Source organism: Lissotriton vulgaris, chromosome 7, assembly GCF_964263255.1.
Source record: "Lissotriton vulgaris chromosome 7, aLisVul1.2, whole genome shotgun sequence".
Classification (NCBI taxonomy): Eukaryota; Metazoa; Chordata; class Amphibia; order Caudata; family Salamandridae; genus Lissotriton; species Lissotriton vulgaris.
In genome coordinates this window covers 434,770,611-434,787,478 of record NC_141695.1, presented here as the reverse complement: position 1 = coordinate 434,787,478, position 16,868 = coordinate 434,770,611, and the positions used below count along the sequence as shown (strand labels likewise).

General features: G+C 45.8%; 1 protein-coding gene across 1 annotated transcript in view; it reads left to right on the top strand.

Annotated features, from left to right (window-relative positions):
• The window catches only part of LOC147701798 (sacsin-like), a 234,503-nt gene that overhangs the window by 146,140 nt on the left and 71,495 nt on the right, over nt 1-16,868 (top strand). Inside the window, exon 6 of the mRNA XM_086930424.1 lies at nt 2,032-3,463. Coding sequence (XP_086786550.1) covers nt 2,032-3,463 — 1,432 coding nt within the window. The remainder of the gene's footprint in view (nt 1-2,031; nt 3,464-16,868) is intronic.

Here is a 16,868-nt window from a genome sequence, read left to right as displayed (position 1 = left end):
CCTGTTACATTTGCATAGATGCAATCTGGCCTATAGCTCCATACGTATACATTTAGCTGCGGTGGCAGCTTATCTTCAGAACAGGCAACACCTTTCACTCTTCAGAGTACCTGCTATAAGACACCCTCCTTCACCTGTCTGGAACTTGAACGTGGTTCTAACCAGACTGATGGGACCACCTTTTGAACCTCTACACTCGTGTGAGATACAGTTCCTAAAGTGGAAAGTAGCTTTCCTAGTGGCGATTACATCACTTAGAAGGGTTAGTGAGCTACAGGGCACTAACTATTCAGGAGCCATTCATACAAATTCATGCAAATAGAGTAGTACTGCATACAAACCCCAAATTTATGCCAAAGGTGGTATCACAATTTCACATCAATCAAACTATCGAACTGCCAGTGTTCTTCCCAAATCCAGATTCAGTGGCAGAAAGAGCTCTACGTACCCTGGAAGTTAGAAGAGCAGGACAAAACCTTTCAGAAAAACTAAACAACTGTTTGTTGCCTTTTCACCACAGCACAAAGGCAACCCCATTTCCAAATCAGGTATAGCCAGATGGATTGTTAAGTGCATACAAATTTGTTATCAGAAAGCTAAACGCACATTAACAGTTCCCCCAAGAGCGCATTCCACACGCAAGTTAGGGGCATCCATGGCTTTCCTGGGAAACATTCCTCTAGAAGACATATGTAGAGCGGCCACATGGACTACCATACATACATTTACCAAACACTACTGCGTAGATGTACACTCCAAACAGCAAGCAGCTGTAGGACAGGCTGTACTCAGGACTCTTTTTCAGGCTGCTGCAGCTGGCACGGGCAACCACCGCTAGGGGGGAGACTGCTGTACATTCTATGCACTGATATGAATTCAGCAGCCCACATGCCTCGAACGGAATATGCTACTTACCAGTATGCATCTGTTCTTGGCATGTAGGGCTGCTGACATTCATATCACCCTTCCTCCTCCCCGGGGCCTGTCGCAGCTGTAGCACTCAGAATTATTCTTAGCATGGACATCACTTACTGTATCATACTCCATCCCTGCCACAATGGCGAAAAACAATCTGAGGATGGAAAGGATGCCCATGCGCACTGTAGTCCGGGGGAGGAGCCACCTATCTCGTGATACTTCGAAGACTCTTCCAGGACAACAATGTGCAATCATCCGGACCCAACACTAGGCGGCGATCTATGCACAGATATGAATGTCAGCAGCCCTACATGCCAAGAACAGATGCATACTGGTAAGTAGCATATTCCTTCCTGCATTTCTCTCTTCTCCTTCACCACTCGTCTTTCCCACCTGCCCCCACTTTGCAGCCATTGTAATGTCAAGAATATATGTCTGTTATGGATTTACATAACATTCAATGGAAGGCATTCTTGGGTTCACTCTGTTAATCTTGCAAGAGTCGCCAATACCTAGTACCAGTGCCTGGCTCTGATGACTGTGCCCTGTTTGTGTTGTCACTTGGTAGGACACTGAGGGGGTGGTTTAGAGTTTGACAGACAGGGTCCTCCATCACAACATTGCAGAGTAACTAGTCCACGAACCTATCAGTCTGCCTGCACTCTTTAGGGTTGTGAAGATCGTTCTCTTCCGTCAACGGAGCCCCCATTGGCTTGATCAACGGAAAGCTTTCTCTGATGTCCACTAGGGTAGGGGCTGTTGGAGTAAGTGCATTACACTACACACCTTATGTAATCAATCAATCAATCAATCAAGGGTTTGTAAAGCACCCTACTCACCCGTGAGGGTCTCAAGGAGCTGGGGGAGGGGGAGGGAGCAGCTCCGGATCAATCGAAGAGCCATGTCTTGAGGTTCTTCCTGAACGTGTGCAGGGTCGGGAGCGCCTAATGTTCACCCGGAGTTCTTTCAGGTTTTTGCTGGGATGTAGGAGAGGTAGCATGAAAGGTGTAATATCTTCCTTTTCTGTTCACTGCCAAGTAAAACTGTTTGATTCCAAACGTATGCACTTTAAGGTGTGCATTTACATCTCTGTCAATTCTTCTTAATTTACAGATCTCCCCAGTGTGTTAAGTAGCAGAAAAATTGGGATGTTTGATCCCCAAGAAGCAGTATTTGACGACAGAGGCTTTTTATGGAATCTGGAGGAGGAGGAGGACAGGAATGAGGTGAAGTTATTCACAGATCAGTTTCTTCCATTTTGTAATGTGTTACGTGCCATTGATCGTGGTAACTGGGACAACATCAAGAAGACTGGCTTTTTTGAAGGCACACTCTTCCGTTTCCCACTGCGGTCAAGACCCTCTGAGATCTCAGACAATCTCTACAACACAGAAAGAGTTAAAGAACTATTTAACTGCTTCAGCAAGGACGCGAGTATAAGCCTTTTATTTCTTCGAAATGTATCTCAAGTGTCACTAAAGAGTATCAGTTGTGATGGCACGGTCAAGCACCTACTGACTGTCAATGTGACCAAAGCTGGCAACGTAAAACTTGAAAACATCCAAAATGATTCATCCAAGCTCCTCACGTCAATGCATGTTAAAGATACCTCCCTGAAGGATGCTAGCATGGCTGATGAAGTCTGCAAATGGTTTGTCATCACTGGCACAATCAAAGATGGTTGTTTTCAAGACTTGGAAGACCTTGCAAAGAAGTTATGCAACACTCCCACCATTAGCATTGCTTATTGCTTGGACAAAAAGGGTGGGAATTGCTATAGTGGGCGTCTCAGCTGCTTCCTGCCTCTCCCAGACAGAGAGGAAAATAGGACTGGTCTTCCGATCATTATCAATGCTAGCTTTGATCTGACTGATGACAGAAGAAGCATAAAATGGGTGGAAGTAGATCAACAACACGATGATGCTGCCCAGTGGAACCATCTGCTGGTTGAGCAGATCTTGCCTCTTGTCTATTGCCATGCTGTCCAGGCAGTTGTATCTCTGGCGAGGTCCATGAATCGTCCAGCCACACTGGCATATGGCATTTGGCCAGACTCAGGTCAAACGCAACACAAAGGGAGATGGCATTGGCTGACTGAAACGGTTTCCAAAGAACTGCTTGATATGAACGTGCTTTGCAAGGCGGCTGATGCTACACAGTGGTTAAAACCATCTGAGGCCATCTTTATACCTGCTATGCAAGAAGGGGACATACAGCTTGCTCTTGAAGAACTTCTTCTTTGTCTTAATGAGCCTCTTGTCAAAGTCCCTGGGCAGATTCTAGACACACTTCAATTGGCCTCTGGCAAGGTCAGAAAGCTGAAAATGGCTACACCGTCCTTCATTCGAGATGTTCTTAAATCAGGCTCTTGGAGCAAGCTGCACAGTATTCAAAAGTTACTGATACTGGAGTATGTCATCAGTGACGGGCAATATAGAGAACTCCTTGGCCTCCAGCTCTTGCCTCTTTCTGACAGCACCTTCATTAAATTCCTGGACTCAGATCGGGATGGATTTGCTCTAATGGAAAGCCCTAGATATCCAAGGTGGGTTAAGTGGCGCAATTGTTTTTTTTTTCATTTGCATAATTTTCTCCTTAAATATTGGGTTGGATTGCATTGCTTATTTAGCTAAGAATGAAAAAATTTCCAGAAAGCAGTGTTCTGTTCAGTCACCAACCATTAAGCATGCAATTCGTCACAGGGCCAGAGTGTGTGGGCACAACAGTACATTCAGTTCCAATTAGGCAGATGTTGTAACATCCTGAATGTTGAATAGCTGCACTAATTTGCCTACTGTTTCCATCTTCATGCAATGTTTGGGAATAGCACCTCAGGGACATGGAAAGTTGTCCCCACCCTGATGAAAAGAAAGTATGTAAAATGACCAACTGCCTCATTGACATCACAATCCTGCAACCACCTAATCACTTCTCAGTTGTCCTCATCATTATCTTCCCTCATCATCCTGAAACAGCAGGTGAGAGAAATGCTAATAACCTTTGGGGGAAAAAAAACACTTTATTGTTTAGTGAATTAGTAGGTCCTCCACTCCCGCCAATTGTTACAGCTATAGGCAAGTGGTGCAGAGTGAACCAATATAATGGCGCAAAACATGATAGTACTTAAAGATCACTTTGTGCCGGTAAAGGGAACATTAGTGTTCTCACAAAATGAATTTGTGAAAAAAGTATTATGAAACTGAGCATTCTAAAGCACATTTGTCCAGTTATATAGCTCAAAACATAACAAAAGCACATATTGTGGCACAGTGGCGACTTTACAGAACAATTGGCCAATTACACTGGTCTAGGTTGGGGAAGGTTTTCGAGGGCATGGCTAACCACCAAAGAAGATGACTGCTAACATTTAGAACCCTCAAGACTGCAGCAGAATTCCCCATCCATCTGCCATATCGCCCGTCAAAATAACCGCTAACATTTAGAACCCCCAAGCCTCCAGCAGGATACCGCATCACTCCGCCATATCAGCCGACAAAATAGGCCTCATAAAGTAAGTGGAAACGCCACAAAGGTAGCAGAGAGTCATAAGGCTGCCTAACTCCAACATTCAGAGATCCGTTTGACTTCTGGTGGGGTTGCAGCCTGAAGTGCCTTTAAAGTCAGTGGAATCCGGAAGCACCTGAGACTTGCCATGGGGAAAAAGGCAGGCCGAGGATTGCAGTGATGCGTTCCCATGAAGGGGGTCTGATGGTTAGTCCCGGGGATACTGTGCGAGTAGTGAGTATTGCTCTGAGTGAGGTCACCTAAACCAGACGCTCTGTGGTCCACCTCGAACGGAGCTGTGTGGACAGCATACATGGACCCAGAGCAAGGAGCAGCCTTCAAAGTCAGTCTCCAGGGGATCCTTGTAGAGCCTGTTTCTTCAGGCAGCCCCCAAAGTGGAGAGGAAGTTAAGCGGTGGGATATTGATGCCCAGCTATGGTGAGGGGGCCTTCCCATTGTGGTGGACTGGTGGCAATAATTCACCTTTAACTAATACGCTCCTCGCCCAAGCTACACCATCACGATTCCCCAATCTCCTCACCTCCCCCATATTCCTACCCGTCACCCCCCTTTTGAGTCCACCTCTTCTCCAAACCTCTACCCGGGCTAACCCTCCCTACGCTCAGCTTATTCCTCCATCCCCCCTCTCCTCTTCCCCCTCCCCCCCCCGGTTTTCGCCTCAATCTCCCCTCATACCCAATGCATCTCTCTTCTCCCAACCCTCTCCTCCAGCTATGCTGTGCTACCCCCTTTCCCCCTTTGGTATCCCTCTCCACTTCCCTCCCTCGGGCATAGCAGAACCACTCCCCTTCCTCAATTTCCCTTTCTCCCAACCCCCCTCTCTCGGCATCTTGCCTGTTCCCCTACCTATCGATGACAGGACCCCTTTGACCACCTCCCCTCTTTTCCTCCCTAACCTCCCACATTCCCATAACTCCACTCAATCCTCCCCTCTCCTTCTACCATACCGCCCGGATCCGCTCTGATCTTCCCCTAAATTTGTCCTTAATTCCTTTCCTTCCTGCAACTCCAACAAAGACAACTCCTCCTCCGCCTCTGACGCACCTACTCCTACTCTCAACCTCCACCTTTCCCCACTTTTGAACCCTACACCCCAACTCCCCTCCTCCACCGCAACCTCTCCCTGCCCTCCTCCTCCAATTCCACCCCCTCCTGTCTCCCTACAACCACCCAACAATCCCTGCTTTACCCTACTCTCCCTGGAAAATAAGCTAGACTCCCTGATCACCTTGATCGACCAGCTTGTAAGTGCCATCTCACTTTTAGGCACCAAGTTTCCCTCCTGTCCATACACCCCCATTCCTTTGGATAACCCTCACCATCCCACAAGATGCACCTCACCCCCTCTCCCTACTATAACTAAGCCCAACCCCTCAATGGCAAACGTGGTTATCTCACACAAGCTTTCGAATGCGACCCTTCCTCAACCTGCACCTCCCGATTACCCTATTGTCTACTCTATTCCAACCATCTCCTCTGCCAAACCAAGCATCCACCTAAACCCTCCCGAGCACCCCTGTATAAGTACAACATCCCAATCACCCTGCAGAGCCCAAGTACCCCCATCACCAAAACAGTCTTGACAGAGCTGCGCTGTCTGCTCCACAATTGCAGATCAGCAGTAAAACATAAACTTGAAATCTCCGATACCATCACCCTTCACAAGGTTGACATGCTCTTCATCACAGAGACTTGGTTTAATGATACCTCACACTCTATCCTACTACCCACAGGCTATTATATACTCAAGAAAGACAGAACCGACGGCGTTGGGGCAGGTGTTGCAGTCATCTTTAGAAACTCCCTTCAACTGAAGGCTCTTCCTTTCAGCTCTTTCCGCACTTTTGAAGGCCTTTCTCTTGAGCTTCAATTGCACCATCGCTCACCCCTCAGATTCCATGTCATTTACCGTCCACCGGGTAGCGACCCTTCGTTTTTGGAAGAACTCACTGACTTCATCAGCGACCAATACTCGGAAAGTGACAATTAGACCTTTGTGGGGGACTTCAATCTCCATTGGGGCTCACCGCAAGACTCCTCTGCGAACTCGCTTGCCACCTTCCTCTCTGCAAACGATCTTATACAACACTGCACACAGTCAACACACTCTAAGGGCTCAATCCTGGACCTTGTTATTTCCAAAGCAAACAGGTTTTCTATCACTACCCCCATTCATGTAGACTGGTCTGACCACCTCCTCATCCCATTCTCTCTTCACCTTTCACACTCTATAACTCTTGGCCAACCTAAAAGGGCTACCTCCCGGTTCCGTGATGTTAAAAATATTGGCATTAGTTCCTTCTGTGAATCATCCTTGTTATCACTTCCAAAGCTAGACCCGAACCTAGATGTTGACGAACTCACCTCCCAATGCCTCACAGTCCTTGCAGTCGAAATCAATAAGGTCGCTCCTCTCCAAAGCAAAAAGGTTAGGCCCACTCCATCAGCACCTTGGTACAACAAATCCCTCTATGAAGAAAGGAAGCAGCTAAGATACCTGGAGTAAGAATGGAGGAAAGCGCCCTCCACCGATAACTTAGCCACGATTCGTTCTGCAAGATCCAAATACCATAAGAACATCTTCTTTGGGAAAGCGTCTCACTTCAGAACCCTCCTTGACTCTGCCAAAAATAGACCCAAAAAACTTTTCGATCTCATCAAGATTCCTACCCAATCTCCCCCAACCTCCAAGCTGGAGGACTCTACAAAGAAAGCAACGGACTTTGCTCTATTCTTTGACGAAAAAGTGAAATCCCTTGTGGCTCAGGTCGCTCATCCTACCACTCCTGAGGAGCGCAAATCTTCAGCCATTTGGCAAAACTTTGACCTCATCTCGGAAGATGCCCTCCTCAAATGCATCCTCGAAACAAAGCCCTCCAACCATTCTCTTGACCCCATCCCTAGTGCCATTGCTATCGACTTCTACTCCCATTCACTGTCCTATTGGACCACCCTGGTCAACCTCTCCCTCCACCAAGGCTCCCTTCCTGTCTCCTTCAAAACAGGGCAGGTCACCCCTCTGCTCAAAAAACCCTCTGCTGATGCGAACGACCTCAACAACTACCGCCCCATCACTAACCTTCCCTTTCTAGCGAAGATCACAGAAAGATGTGTTGCGAAACAACTCTCTCGTTATATCAAGGACAATGATCTTCTTGACAAATATCAGTCCGGCCTCATCCAAAATTGCAGCACTGAAACAGCCCTATTGCAAGTGATTGATGACGCGCTGAGGATACTCGACTCGGGGGGTCCTGTCTTCTTATTCTCCTCGACCTCTCTGCAGTCTTTGACACTGTCAACCACAACACTCTCCTCAACACTCAACAGAGAATGGGCATGGAGGGTAATGTGCTTAAATGGTTTGCTTCCTTCCTATCAGATAGATCCCAAATGATCAAAATAGCGAACAGCCTTTCATCTCCTCTGGAGGTAGGTCAAGGTGTTCCTCAAGGCTCTATACTTGCACCTACTTTGTTCAACCTCTACCTAGAACCCCTGGGAAATCTCCTAAGTAAATCTGGGATCCACTATCATCTCTACGCAGATGACACTCAAATCTACCTCAAGGTTGCCTCCACCCACGATCTCGCTATCCTTAGCTCAACTCTCGACTCCATTCAAAACTGGATGTCAACTCATCAACTGATTCTGAATCTCTCCAAAACTGAATTCATCCTCCTCTCCTCCTCACTTTCTCCTCCCCCGGTTCAATCATGGATGGATCAGACTAATCTACTTAACAATAAGCATATCATTGTTGAAAGCGCAAAATCCCTTGGTGTCTTACTCGACAGCAATCTCAATCTAATCCCTCACATCAATTCCATTGCAAAGTCTGCATGATACCAATTGCGACTTCTTTGGGGAATTCGTCGCTTTTTCCCTGAGCATGACCTTAAAACACTGGTGCAATCGCTGGTCCTCTCCAGACTGAACTACTGCAATTCTCTTCTTACTGGCCTCCCCAAATCCCACCTGTCCCCCCTGAAATCGGTCTTACACTCAGCAGCCCGTTTCATCTATGGGGCTAAAAGAAGCGACCACATCACACCGCTGCTATACTCCCTTCGTTGGCTTCCCATCGAGGCTAGAGCTATCTACAAGACTGCCTGTATCACCCACAAAGCCTTGCACTCCTCCTCTCCTCGCCACCTGTCGAATAAACTGAAACTCTCCGGAGGCTCTAGACCATCTCGGAATGTGGAAAATCCTCTACTTGAATCCCCCACTTTCAAGAAGGAAAGATCGATGGCCCAATCCTTTTCAGGCAACGCAGTGAGAATCTGGAACTCACTCCCGCCTCAGCTCTGGACTACCTCCTCCTCTCAGGCCTTCAAACTGGACCTTAAAGTTCTCCTCCTCCAAAGACACCTCCAAGTCTAACTCACACCCATGCCTTTGTCTGAAGGAAGACCTCCCATTATTGGAAAGTCTATTGGCCAGGGTTATGGTACCTCCTCCCCAGTGTGTTCTGATAGTTTAAATGTTTAGTAATATCCCAATACCTGTGTATGGTACCCTTTTGGAACTTGCACACGTCACTTTTGTCTTGTAACACACTGTTTGCTACCTCGCACATTTTGTTTGTTTTAGATACTTGCACAAGTGCCACCATTGCCTACGTAACGTTTGTTCTTGTGCTGGAGTGTCTGCCTTTTATTGCAGTATTATACTTTTACTTGTATTTTGTACGTTTTTGTAACCTGCACCCATATCACTTTTTTCTCCTGTAATGCACCGATTGCTACCTCATGTATTTTGGTTGCTCACTAGTGTCACTTTTGATCCATGTAACTTATTGTTTGCTTTTGTATTCTGTATTTTGTTCCTCGTGTATCACTATTGGTCCTTTTGTGAAGCGCTCTGACACCTTCGGGTAAAGTCCGCGCTATATAAAATTGCATAAATAAATAAATAAATAAATAAAAGCAGTGTCTGAGGTAGGAGGGGGGTCCGCTGTCCCTTTTGGGAACACTGTGACTCTAGTGCTGCCCAACGTCGTTTATAGCGGAAGGCCCCCGACATGGCCCTTGAGTGTAATTAGCTCCTTGGGGTGCTTGCAGCAAAGTAAAGAATCCCTGCAAGGGAATCTATGTGGCACAGGGATGAATTCAGTTAACATGACCTGGGGGACTTGAGTTCTTGCACTGAAAATTCTGAAACAGTGGAGTGGATGCCCTGAAAGAACAAGTGGTGGTGGATGAGTTGAATCTTCCCTAGTTACCTTCATGGTCACAGTGTGACGCCTTGAGGCTGGTAAGGATTGAGCGATAGGCCACCCAAAAAATAAATTGCCTCCGAGATCAACCCAGGGGAGCGAAGTGGATCCCACCATCCAACCACCCGACAGTAGTACGCAACAACATGGGGCAAAGAACCTGAGGGACCTAATTGCAACACTTCATGACACAAAAAAACACACTGGAGACCAAAATTGAAGGTGTGACTGTCGAGGTCAACCTACTCTGATCATCTGTGCTCAAACTTGATGACGTTGGATTCTTATCTAGATTTTTAACCTCTGCTTACCAACCTTAAGAATCCTCGGCTGACTGGATCCTTATTATCTTCTAAGAAGTGTAAAGGGGAGAACACCCACTCATTTATATCTTTTATTAGTGACCACATCAATCCAATTCAAGAGGACTACTGACTACAAAAATAAAGTTTTGCAGATTTATTATATAGCCAGAAACAACTGAACATACAAACATCTCAGCAAGGGATAGAGAAAATAAACGGGCACTAATAAAAACATAATCCTACGCAGGAGTCTTATCCGACTCAGAATAAGCAAGATTGTTAATTCCAAAAGCATCAGGCAAACAATGACAGTCCCTATTTGAATCTTTGACTGTATTGACCTAAAGAGAAAAAAGATAATTAGTCCATCCCCGCACTACCTCTGAAGTGACATCCCTACTTAGCATTATTCCCAGGCAAAAGAAAAATGGTGTCAGCAGTGAAGACTTCCTCAGAAGTACACTCACTTTGCATAGGTTAGTAGCCAAAGCTACAGAGCTCGTTCTAAGATGCTCTTTCTCACTTCCCCTCTAGTTCTCATCCGCTCCACCCTTGGGGTACTGTCCCTAATACAAAATTTCAAAACAATAAAACACGCCCTTCGCACACCCCTTCGGGCAGGTCTCCTTCCAGTGATTTTCCATCAAAACTCTGACTCCATCCAAAAACCATTGAAGGGTTCTTGGGTCCCAGACACCTTCTCCGCTTACAGTATCATATCTGCATTCCAGTATACTCCCATGGCGCCTTCTCCTACCATCCTAACTCCTAAAACAAAGAGTTATTCCTTGCACCTGCAACAGAAAGCCTGTGAGCAAATCCACAGGTCCAGAAGGAGCAATATTAGATTAGTATGTGTGCCTCAGTGGCCGCATGACTCCAGCATGGAACTTTTTGTTGCCAACTGGATCCTAAACACTCTTAAGCCTAAGGGTCTCTCCAACTTTTTCTGTGTAGAAATACCCCATTGGGCACAAATACCTGCACCAAAATCATCCCTCACATCCAGGAACAATCATAGCCCTTATCTTCAATCAAAGAGTCAGGGATGTAATCCTTCAGGCAGCTAGAAAGCAGGGCCAAGTCCACTTTGAGAATAGGATGGTACACATCTTTCCACAATTTGTTCTTTGATAGTCTGAGAAAAATGACGTAATTTTGATCCCGTAAAAAGAGAACTGCAAGACTGTGGAATCAAATATAGGATGTTATTTGCAGCAAAACTCGAGAGTAATGGCAGACAGTGAAATGTGGAACCTCCAGATGCCAGAAGAAACTTCAGTTTGTTTGGAGGGATGATGAGTGGCCCCTACACTAAACCAGAGAGCTCAGGCAGAAGATCGAAAATCCCAGAGAAGATAACTGAACAAGAACCTTCCATAAAGTGTCTACCAGCGCGATGAAGCAGAGACAAGTGTGGCCCATCGAAGGAGCATGACATAAACAATGATCGGCAATGAGCAGCTACCAGGATGATTTGGAGGCGTGAGAGAGAAAACTGGAAAAGCCTGAGTTCCAATCGGCAGACTTATTCAGGACTGGTACAGAGGTTTGCTTGTTGGTTGAGGGGTTTTGCCTATTCATCCCGCACTACGGTAGTGGGATCACAGACTTTACTCCAAGGATTAAAGGGTAAGAAACTTGCACATGACTCATACCGGTCACTATCATGAAAGCCCGACCATATGAATGGGATATGATTTGTATCATAGCTCGAGGTAACTTAGGGTGGGTGATGTGGGGCTGAGGGTGACATTTATTAATGTCACAGGTCAGCAGCATTACTTGTGTTATTTTGTAGGTTACAGGCATGCAGCATATTATGTATGGGAGGGTGACAGACCTGCGAATTGGGGAGGCAGGCAGTTTCAGGTGGGGGACAGATGGGAGGGCTAGAGGAAAAAGATACAAATGTATAGTTAGGGAAGTGCGGGAATGGAAAGTACATGATTTGAAAGAAAAGATTTCCAATGATTTCGTCGAAGAAGCACATTTAAATATATTGTCCTGCAATGTAAATGGGTTGGAGTAGTGCACAGATATATTCAACTACATTGCCCAGACAAAATTATGTTGCACGAGACACACCTAAAGAAAAAAGTTTGGATACGTTTTAAACACCACTTTGCAGGGAGGATTGCGAAATTTCCTCTAATTGCATTAATCAAGTACATGTTTGACAAATGGTACATTTCAAAGCAGGGACTTCACTGAACACTGGAACAGATATCCAAATAGGGGTTCCTCATTCACCAAGCGTTAGGAAGCCATACATAGGAGGGTGCATTTTACAATACAAGAGGCAAGTGTTCACACCAAGTAGAATTTTAAAGAAATTTCTAGGGATGTTTGGGAATGCTCCACCAAGAAGTTTATGCAATAGATTGTCACACATAGTGCGATTTTAAGTATCCAGGTACCATTATCTTGGTTAAAACCTAATTGGAATTAAAAGACAGTTGGACTGGCAGCTCAGATTGGGGATCTGCTCCCAGAGAACCTTAATAAAAAGCTGTTGTTGTGCTTCTAAGTAACCTAGTCCAGTTGTACCTCGATGATTATTTAGCAACAGTTACAGCAAATGATTCATTTTAAAGCACTCTGAGGCCTTCTTTACAAGTGGGTCAGAAAATTCCAACCCTTGTGCAAACCCATGTTTGTGCAAAGGTCGGAATAGTAAGTGATGAAAACATTATCACTCTCTGTGATTGCTGGGTGTAGTAAAGTCCACAGCCCCCTTAAAGCTTCGCACATCAAACCTTACGAGATTTCATAGGAAAAATGGACAGGTAAATGCTGCATATCCCTGTACTGCTAGTTTCTTTTAGCTGTGATCTACATGCTTTACTCATTGGTGATTTGTTTGCAACTGGCATCTCGGAGAAAAGGTGTACCAAAGGCATGAGCTCATGAAGGGCATCAGATAAAGCACCCATAAGAGGTGCGGAGCTGGTACATTTTTTATGAGGTGCTCTACAGGGTTGCAACTGCGCTTCTTATTGTTTTCTCAACCTCGTGTTAAGGTACCAAGGAATGTAAGAAGTGTAAGTTTGCAGGTAATGATTGACAATTTACAATTTGTGCCCAACTTAACATAGTAAGATGTTTACTGCCCTGCATCCTTCAGTTCTCCCACTAATGGTGTCCATATGGCCCAGTACTTCCTGCAGAGATTAAACAGCTCTCTTTATGCGTCTGTGGAAGAGTATATCTTCAGTCTGAATTCTACTGAATTCTCTTCTACGCTTTTATGACATTACCAAACATGGCCTTACCACGCATGTAATGCCACTCATTGATTGTTACAATGCACGGCATTACATCGTGGACTTTTACTATGCTTTTGTGGATATATATATTGCTGTAAATTTGTTCTGTAACTTTTGAAAAATTAAGGTCCAGAAATAAATGTATATCTGGACTGTTGTAGCTGCGAGAATCTTGTGGGAGCACCAGTTCAGATATAGAGCGTCCTGATTGGCCCAGAAAGCTTTTATCCTGTCCGGAGAACCCAAAAAGAGCCCTCTTTGGAACAAAATATGTAAAAATGTCAGCATTTTTCCACGATCCCCGTGTGGGACCACTTGGAAAGCGGTTATTGGCCTCGGATAGCCTGTCCCCCGGGTCCAAAATCCATAATGGTAGGGGGATGTGCAGCCCCCCTTCCTGAGCCATTATAGGCCTCATGGAGGTCCTCCCCTGGACAGCCATTGGCCTGTATCAGACCCTTCAAAGTTAGCAAATCTCTCATGGGTTATGAAACTGACGTGAGTAAATAAATGGGTACTGAAAATGTTACTTACGTTATGGAAAGAGTTACTTTGTACCACACTGTTTGCAGTGAAACTCTTGTGCGAAACACACCACAGAATAATATGAAGTATCTATTAAAAACCATGTTCACTCTATGCAAAACCTCTCCAAGGAGACTCTATTCACTAAAAATACCCTAGGTCTGAAGGTGCTAAAGGTCATATGACCTGCAGCCTCCATACTGTGGGGAAAACTTTACATATAGCCTAACCTCTGAAACGAATTATGTACATAAGTTAGTACCTGGTGCACACAGGTTTCTCTCTTATGAAGAAATTGTCATGCTGAGATGAATCTGCCTAAAAACTCAAGGTTGCTTACAATACTTAGCCCCACATGTGTCAATTTTGGAAACCGCGATTACCTAATTGCGATTTTCTGTGAATCGCATCTAGGTAATAGCTATTCCTAATGTATGAAACTCCATAAGTTTCATTTAGCGATTCCTAGTGTGTCACAAATCGACCTACCTCATGATTATTAATGAGATAGGTCGCAATTTGTGACCCATTGGGAATCGTTAAAATCACAGAGATGGTGACCTGCTGGGTTACTCTGTGTTAGTGTGTAACTGCCTGTATGGATAAGTGAATGGGTCTGTCAGTGGCTCTATGGATTCGTGAGAGTGTGTGTGAAGGGCTGTATGGGTAACTGAGTGTGTGTATGTCTGTGTCTGTGAGTGAATGCATATGTCAGTGGTATATGGATCAGTAACTGGGTATGTGAAAGGCAGTATACAGTGGCGTCACTAGGGGGGTGCGGGGGGTGCGGACCGCACCGGGTGACAACATCCAAAGGGGTGACACCATGGTCTGTGCCAACAATAATCTTGGCCGGTGGCCGGGTAAGGTTTGACAGACAGTAATATTATTTAGCATTTTGGTTTCACGGAGTCCGTGACACCAAAATGCAAAACAATATTTCTGTCTGTTGAACCTTACCCGGCCGCCGGAATTATTGTCCCAATTAGCATCCGGACGTCAATGACGTTCGAAACGTCACTCGCGTCATGACGTGGCTCCCGGACCTGACATTTTAAAAATCCAAATGCTACATGCTCCCCAGAAGCCCGGCCTCCTTGCTCCAGGCAACGAGGGCTCCTGTTTCCTGCCCTTGGCAATCCGAGCACAGAGCAGCATATTATCCTGGGAGGCGGAATGCTGAAGAAGAGGCAGCGCTGCCCATGCATGTCTCCACAGTGACGGATGGCTTTCTCCGAGTCCTGCCTGCCTCTCCTAACGCTCCAGGGTGAGACATTCAGAGGGCCCCTCCCCCAACCCTTCCTTCAGTGGCGAGCCTCGAGCCCCAAAAAGTTTATTTATTATTTTTTATATATCGCGGACTTTACCCGAGGGCGTCAGAACGCTTCACAATAGGAACTCTGTTACATGATGATTAGAAAATAACAAGTGAACAAATTACAAAAGCAAACGTTAAGTTACATGAGGCAAAAGTGACAATTGTGAGCCAACAAAATACATGAGGTTGGTAGCAAACGGTGCAATACAGGAGGAAAAAGTGACATGTGTACAGGTTACAAGAGAAAACAGTACAATTAGAGGTATAATACTGCATAATCTGGCAGACACTCGAGCACAAGAACAAACGTTACGTAGGCAATGGTGGCACTTGTGCAAGTATCTAAAGCAAACCAAATGTGAGAGGTAGCAAACAGTGTGCTACGAAAGAAAAGTGGCGTGCTAAACACTCTAAGGCCTCAAAAATCTTACCCGACCCAACACCAAAAAAAGGGGAGGATGGATTCCGCCCCTGAGATTCTTGCGATGCGGGCAAGAGGAATCATTTCAGGAAAACCAAAGGAAAAAGAAGTCCCTGCAGGCTGAACTCTGGCTAACCGACCCAGGAAAGTGAACCAGGGTTTTGCAGCGCCAGGTGCACGCTTGTCTTCCTCTGCAGCTGGTAAGTGCACCCCCATTCTTCCATTCGCTGTGTTTGAAAGTATGCCTTTTGAGGATTACAACCTGTGCTCCTTGTGTCTGAGCGTGCGATATACCCAGTAAACTGCTTTGGTCTGTAGTTGCGCTATTGTGTGCAAGTGTAACGTACTGCCCACTGGCTATGAGTTGCACATGGGTGTCATGTTTCCATAAGTTACTGTGCGCATCTTTCTGAGTCCGTGCAGATGTAACATGCTATGCCCGGAAACAGTGTACTCCTGAACGGGCATGTAGGGTTCTTGTGCTGCCAGTAAACCTGTGTCTAACTGGGCATGGGTAGACTGGTGCCATGCCTAGTGTGTGTGTCCTGTACTGTCCAGGACATGTGTGTAGCTGCACATGACACGCGGGTGCCATGTGTATTTTAGTCCCTTTGTAAAGCTGTGTAAGGGTATCTGGGGGGCATCATGGATTCATGATGTAAGTCATGAGGGGGTGACACCACGAGTTACCCGCACTGGGTGACACCAACCCTAGTGACGCCACTGGCAGTATAGGTGATTGCTGGGGTATGTGATTGACTGTGAGTGAAGGAATGTAAGATTGGCTGTATGGGTGAGTGTGTGCTTGTGTACGTGACTTTAGGTGACTGAGTGCATATTAGTATCTGTACAAGTAAATGAGTGAACTAGACCTAAAGGACGCCTACTTTCACATTCCAATACATCCTGCGCACAGGAAGTATTTAAGGTTTGTCATACAGGGACAACACTATCAGTTCAAAGTCCTTCCATTCGGGGTCACAACAGCACCACGAGTGTTTACAAAGTGCTTAGCAGTAGTGGCAGCACATCTCAGAAGACAACAAATACATGTCTTCCCCTACCTCGACGACTGTTATGTTATGTTATGTTATATTTATTTTTGTATAGCGCACGGCTACTCAAAAAGAGTGTCCCAGCGCTTTGAGTAAGGAGAACTACAGCACAATAACATAACACAGTAAAAAAGAAAGAGGGAAACAGAAAGAGAGAACAATGGGACGGCCTACTGGGTAAACAGCCAGGTTTTGAGGCCTTTCCTAAATGCAAGTAGGCTGGTGGCTCCCCGGAGTGTGAGCGGCAGTGAGTTCCACAACTGTGGCGCCAGCAATCCAAAGGAGCGGCCTCCCAGGCGGGCTCTCTTCAC